The sequence below is a fragment of the Lygodium microphyllum genome, chromosome 26 (genome assembly GCF_053477565.2).
Source record: "Lygodium microphyllum isolate KBCC chromosome 26, Lygodium_microphyllum_v1.1.10, whole genome shotgun sequence".
In the NCBI taxonomy this organism is placed as follows: Eukaryota; Viridiplantae; Streptophyta; class Polypodiopsida; order Schizaeales; family Lygodiaceae; genus Lygodium; species Lygodium microphyllum.
In genome coordinates, this window is record NC_141160.1 from 51,788,150 (window position 1) to 51,794,781 (window position 6,632).

Consider the following 6,632-nt stretch of genomic DNA (forward strand, 5'->3'; position numbering starts at 1 on the left):
AAGATTCTTGAACGATTTTTGTGTCAAATTGCATCTTTTGACTAGTTTTATAGTAAAAGTTATTATAAAGTTCACAATTTTAAACATTCTTTTTAAAATTTTGAAGGTTTTCTTGAAAATCTTACAATTCATTTTGCATAAACCTTGATCTTGTTGAGAGAGAGAGAGAGAGAGTACGAGAGAGATACACAAGACATGCTTCCAAAGAATGATTCATATTGATGTAGAGTTAGTATATATAGGTGAGACCCAAGTCAAGTGAGAGATGATATATGAAAGCTATCAATTCGTCTCAAAGGGATCAATGGCAAGAAGCTATGCAAGCTGAGTACGATTCTTTAATCTCCAAAGGTACATGGATTCTTACTGAACTCCCCCCAAATCGTGTTCCTATCAAATGTAAATGGATTTATAAAATCAAGACCAAAGCTGATGGCTCGTTTGATAAGTTCAAAGCACGACTTGTTGCAAAAGGTTACTCGCAGATTGCAGGAGTAGATTATTAAGAAACATTTTCTCCCATTGTACGCTCCACAATTATTCGTATGCTTTTGGCTTTTGCAACACTATTTGATCTAGAAATTCACCAAATGGATGTTAAAACTGCTTTTCTCAATGGAGATCTTGAAGAAGTAATCTATATGGAGCAACCTGAAGGTTTTATGATTGCAAGAAAGGAGCATCTTGTATGCCAACTTCATCGTGCATTATATAGATTGAAGCAAGCCTCTCATGCTTGGTATATTAAGATTGATCAGTTCCTCACATCTAAAGGTTTTGTTGCATGTTTTGCTGACCCAAATCTTTACATCAAAAGGGAGGACAAATGTTTTATTATTCTTGCTCTATATGTTGATGATACTATTCTTGTGTTAAATAATATTGCTTTCTTGGATGCTATGAAGAAGCTTTTGTCGACTGCATTTGAAATGGTGGATCTTGGTGAGATACATTCTTGTTTGGGTATTCAAGTTCAATGACACCGACAACAAGGCATTCTTCTTCTTCGCCAGACAAAGTTTATTAATCATATTGTTAAGAAGTTTGGGTTGACAAATGCGCACTCTGCCAACACTCCCATTCTTTCGAGCTCTACCAAGGGTACATCTACAACACACAATGAAGAATTAGCCATTCATCAACCTTTTGCTAATCTTGTTGGTTGTCTTCAATTTATTGGTTTAAACACAAGACCAGATATTTTATTTGCAGCTAAGTTTTTGGGATAGTATCTTTCTTCCCCTTCCACTATTCATTGGAGTGCTGCAAAACGTATTCTTAAGTACCTCAAGGGTACTAAGGAGTTTGGTCTTATTTATCGTCGTCGAGAGGATTCTTCTTTATCTTCTTCAACTTCTCTTGACCTTATTAGATATATAGATGCTGATTGGGCAAGTTCACATTTATCCATGTGATCTACAAGTGGGAATTGTTTCTTTGTAAATGGATGTTTGGTTTCTTGGTCCAGCAAGAAACAACGATGTGTTGCAGTTTCTACAACTGAGGCCGAATATGTTGTTGCATCATTAGCAGCTTGCGAGCTAGTTTGGCTTCGACAACTACTTGCAGATTTGGGACATCCTTCATCATCTAGTACACCTCTTCGATGCGATAACCAAAGTGCTATTAGTCTTACCAAAGACTGTATACAACATAGTAAATTAAAGCATATTGCTATTCGTTATCATTATGTTCGACATGAAGTCAAGAAAGGTTCCATTATGGTGGAGCATTGTCCCAGTGATCAAATGGTTGCAAACATCTTCACAAAAGCTCTTAGTGAAGCTCGCTTTAGTTCATTAAGACATGCACTTGGTATTGTTCCAAGTTCTTGTCTCACTGATTGAGGCATGTATCATTGTATTTAAGAAAACTTTATAGTAAATCATTTTTGTATCGTAGGTATGTGTAGGAGCTCGGGTTTTTTCTTTGTTCTCCCCAAGGGTTTTTTCACTCGCAGCTAGAGACCTTTGTTTGAGTGGGGATGTTACAACTATATATATCATCTCTCACTTGACTTGGGTTTCACCTATATATACTAACTCTACATCCATATGAATCATTCTTTGGGAGCATGTCTTGTGTATCTCTCTCGTACTCTCTCTCTCTCTCTCTCAACAGAAATTTGGTTAACACGAGTAGAACATATTACCTGCATCCTACATTTTTTAAAGAAATGCATATGGAATAGCTTTCACTGGCAAGTACCGAGTTGGGCATAGCAGCTGGGAGGATTTGATCTTCCAACTAGGAGAGGCTCTTGCACCCACCTCTACAAGTTGCATCCTACATTGCACTCGGAAGGCTTTAGGGTGGCAAATAGCAAAAAGCATTTCGAATAGGTTTATGGGATGTAAAAAAAAGAGGGGTTATTCAGGGTGGCTGATAGACGTATACGAAATAAAAGGCCTCCTTTGGAAAAGAAAAAGAAAAAGAAAAAGAAAAAAGAAAATGCTTATTTGGGGTGGTCGAGACTCGATATGGAGCAAATGCGAATATTAAAAGGGCTGTAATAAGACTCGGAGAAACCTGGCTTCTTTCCTCTTCTCATCAATGAATTTGAGAGAAGGGGGGGGGGGACTCGGGAGGGAAGGGAAGATGAGAGGAAACCCGGTTTGCTGTGTTCCTCAATAAGGAAAAACGCGGTTTCTCATCAGATCCTCATCGATGGTCGTCTGGCTGTATTAACACACACTCTCTCTTCTCCCTCTCATCGATGGTCGTCTGGCTGTATTAACACACACTCTCTCTTCATCGCCTGTTTTCATACAAAACAAGCTTGCTCAATCCCCCCCCCTCCCCTCTCGATAGTCTTCATCACATTAAGCTCACGAACGCTTGATTTCCCCCCGCCTCTCTCTTTCTCTCTCTCTCCTGTTTTCCTGATCATCTTCATCCCTCTCCATCAAATTAACCTCGACAGCTCTTGGTTTCCCCCGCGCGTTTCTGCTTCCATCCTTCACCATTAATCCTCTTCGCCTGCTCCCCCCCGAGCTTCTGCAAAGAAGAAGGAGAGAGGAGTAACATGAGGCTCTCGTACATATCCATTCCGTCCGTCATCATCCCCCCTTCCGCCGTCGTCGGCGCGCTCCTCGCCGCTTCCCCCAAGAAATCTCACCAGAAGCACACCGCGAACAGGCTCCTCCACCGAGCCACTACCCCTAGCTTCTGGTTGAGCCTCCTGGCTGTCTGCGTCTTCCTCAGTTTGGTGAAACTCGTCCTCGTCTCCCGTCCAATGATGGACAACATCAGTACTTGTGGACGTCCTGCACTCTCTCTCACGCACAGCTCAGATACCGGTTTGATGTCGAGCTTACAAGCTATCCATGAGCCACATTTGGCCATGGGCGCTGCTGCTTCCACCGAGGAGCACTACATTGAGCCTGTCAATGATCGTCCCAACGCGGATTTCATTCAGCCGTTTTCTCCTCATTCTTTCGATTCTGAAACCGCGAATGAGGAAGCAGAGTTCTGGAAACAGCCTGATAATCAAGCCTTTAAACCATGCCTCAATTTCACTTCTCGCTATGTCCAAGATACGAATAGGATTGCATCGCAACGCAAGCAGAAATACCTTCTCGTCATTGTCTCGGGGGGCTTGAACCAGCAGCGAAATCAGATTGTTGACGCTGTGGTTATCGCGCGGATTCTAGAAGCTGTATTGGTGGTTCCAATTCTGCAAGTGAATCAAGTATGGAATGATCACAGGTAGGCCAGCCGCTACTTAGTCATATTACTCAATTCTGTGCCTTTCCTTAACAATGGTGTGTAAATGTCTAAGCGGCCGTCGTTGATTACAGTGAGTTCTCGGACATATTTGATGTGGAACATTTCAAGAGAGTGTTGAAGGATGATGTAATGGTGGTATCTTCGCTTCCTTCGACGCATTTGATGAGCAGGCCCGTGCAAGAGAGGAGCACACCTCTGAATGCGAGTCCGCAATGGTTTCGGAGCCACTACATGAAGCGGGTAAGGAAAGTCTCTGAGAGATATGGTGCATATGGAAACAACAAGATTGTGCCATTGGAGTTTGGAAACAGCAAATTTTTACTTTATCGCTGATTCCGACGCTGCCTTGTTTATTGGTTTGGAACAGTTCAGCAGAGAAGGAGTGCTTTTACTGCGGGGAATAGATGGTAGGCTTTCAAAGGATCTCCCGCTCGATCTTCAGAAATTGAGATGCAAGGTACTTGAGCTCAATGAGTAGGTTTTCTCTTATTATCCCGTCTGGTTATCAAGACATAAATGCTGGTTTTCTGCTGCGGTAATGCTAATCAATTGGTCTTTCGACTTATCAGGTTGCTTTTCATGCTCTACGTTTTACTGCACCTATAATGGAGATAGGAACACGATTCGCCAGGAGAATGTGGGAGGGAGGTCCTTATGTTGCTCTACACTTGAGGTTAGAGAAGGACGTTTGGGTGAGGACAGGCTGTCTGCCCGGGCTGGGTCCCGAATTTGACGAAATTGTTCGACATGAAAGGATTGATAATCCAAGCCTCCTCACAGCGCGTTCCAACATGACCTATGAAGAACGGAAGCTTGCCGGCCTGTGTCCTTTGAATGCAGCAGAAGTTGCAAGGTGAAAAGAACATGGCCCTGAATTTGTATGTATTATGACCTGGGTTGTGTATGATAGCGAAAATGATCAAAATGTGTGATAATTCGCGAAGAAAATATGAAACTTGGAGGTATGATGGTCATTGTTCTAGTGTCAACATCATACTACATCAAGATCGTGAGCTGCAACTCACTTACAGCAGCTCATAATGTCATCGAAGTTCTCAGACTTCGAGAAACAAGGATTCATGAATGATGAATCATGATTCATGTCTGCGAAAATGTCTAAACTTCTTGTGAGTTAATTACGGCATTAGAACATCTCTATCTTGTGCTAAATGTTGGTCCCAAATGATGCAGGCTTCTGAAGGGCCTGGGTGCACCAAAGAACACGAGGATTTTCTGGGCAGGAGGAGAGCCTTTGGCAGGAGAACTCGCTCTGAGGTCCCTGATTGATGAGTTTGGGCCTCTTCACAACAAGAAAAGCCTTGCTCTTCCGGGGGAGCTAGATGCGTTTGCAAACAAGGCCTCAGTTTTAGCTGCCATCGACTACCTTATTTGCTTACACAGTGATGTTTTCATGCCATCGCACGGAGGCAACATGGCCCGAGCACTGCAGGTCTGTTGCCTAAGTTAATCAATGGCCTCATCATTGTTATGTCAAGCTGTTCAAGCAATGATACAGAAGAAATTTTCATGGGTTTCCTGTGGACAGGGGCACAGGGCTTACGGAGGCTACAGGAAGCACATAATGCCAAACAAGAGAGAGATGTTTCCGTACTTTCTGAATGCGTCCTTGAGTACGGATGAGCACAAGCTGGATTTGATCATAAGGAATCTGCACAGAGACTCGTTCGGGCAGCCGGCCCTCCGGACAGACAAGAAAGGGAGGGACGTACTGGCTTATCCCGCGCCAGAGTGCATGTGCGCTAGCTCCTCCTCTGCAGCGAGCATCATGTGAGTTCAGTTTCGTGATGAGAAGAGACGTAGAGATGAGTCGGGGAACAAAATTCTTCACCATCTGGCAGACAACTTTTTCAGATTGCAGGCGGCCGGTCGCGAGAAGATGCCGCTGCAGTGGCATGCACTCAATAGCTCTGTTCATGCTGCCAGATTTCGAGAATATATGTGTCAGCAGGCAGACACAGAAACAGCAATACTTCTTAATGAGTGTGAGGGGATTTGCCATTCTGCGCAATTTCGATCAAGCCTCTTTGCTGGAGACTCGATGAAACATTTGCATCTGTGGATAGATCCTTAGTGATACACACGTGATATTCTTATCCGCCATTGTTTACATACAGGGACCAGGACCAGGACCAGTATCAGCACCCTCGATGCAGGGATCAATACCGGCACCGAGAGTGCTGCGTGTACCACAATTTCGCACATACCTGTACAGAAAGGCTTGTAGCGACCTGCTTCCTACTGTATTTTTAGGTCCAAAATCATACAATAAAATCAAGGGATGGACCTGCTTGTAGAAAACCCATGTACAACAGCAGCAAACCCTTAACTTCATGGAAAATAAATAATTGGCTCATTGGTCTTTATCAGGCTGTATCTTTGGCGTGGACACAGCAAGATTACCTAGCTTGCATGCCTATGGCAGGAAGGCAGTCTTGAATTTTCAGCAGAAATATTTTGATCTAAGAAAAAGTTTGTATGGACGTTGGAACCGATCCATTTGTGCACACAAGGAACCATGCACACTACCACATGAAAACTGATTGAACACCTTTTTTGATAACATGTGAAATAGGAGAATACAAACCCTCAGCCGTTAGTAACTACGTTGTTAGCTGAACACATTAAGGTTCTATTGCTTGCCACCACCATAACTTGGAACTCACACTCCAATGGTCACCGTCACCGTTACGAACACAATATTAGCGAGTTTAGGAATCTCCCAATTACTATTTTTTGAATATTAAAAAAGTGACACCCAAATAACATGCCCATCAATTTTTCAAAATCATATGATGTGACCTATCATTAGAAAGCGTTTGAAAAATAGAATCTATTGAGCTATGGAGCGCTCGATTTGGAGTTATAGTGTTCAAGTTATGACA

The 6,632-nt window shown here is 42.9% G+C and overlaps 1 protein-coding gene across 1 annotated transcript; it reads left to right on the forward strand.

The window, feature by feature from the left end:
* The first annotated feature begins 2,542 nt into the window (after positions 1-2,542).
* LOC148013262 (O-fucosyltransferase 20-like) lies at positions 2,543-6,113 on the forward strand. The gene is made up of 6 exons (XM_087668201.1): positions 2,543-3,708; positions 3,801-3,969; positions 4,097-4,186; positions 4,299-4,582; positions 4,921-5,179; positions 5,276-6,113. Exons 1-6 carry the CDS (start codon positions 3,026-3,028, stop codon positions 5,519-5,521), a joined length of 1,731 nt encoding a protein of 576 aa, XP_087524327.1. The 5' UTR covers positions 2,543-3,025; the 3' UTR covers positions 5,522-6,113.
* The last annotated feature ends 519 nt before the right edge of the window (positions 6,114-6,632 follow it).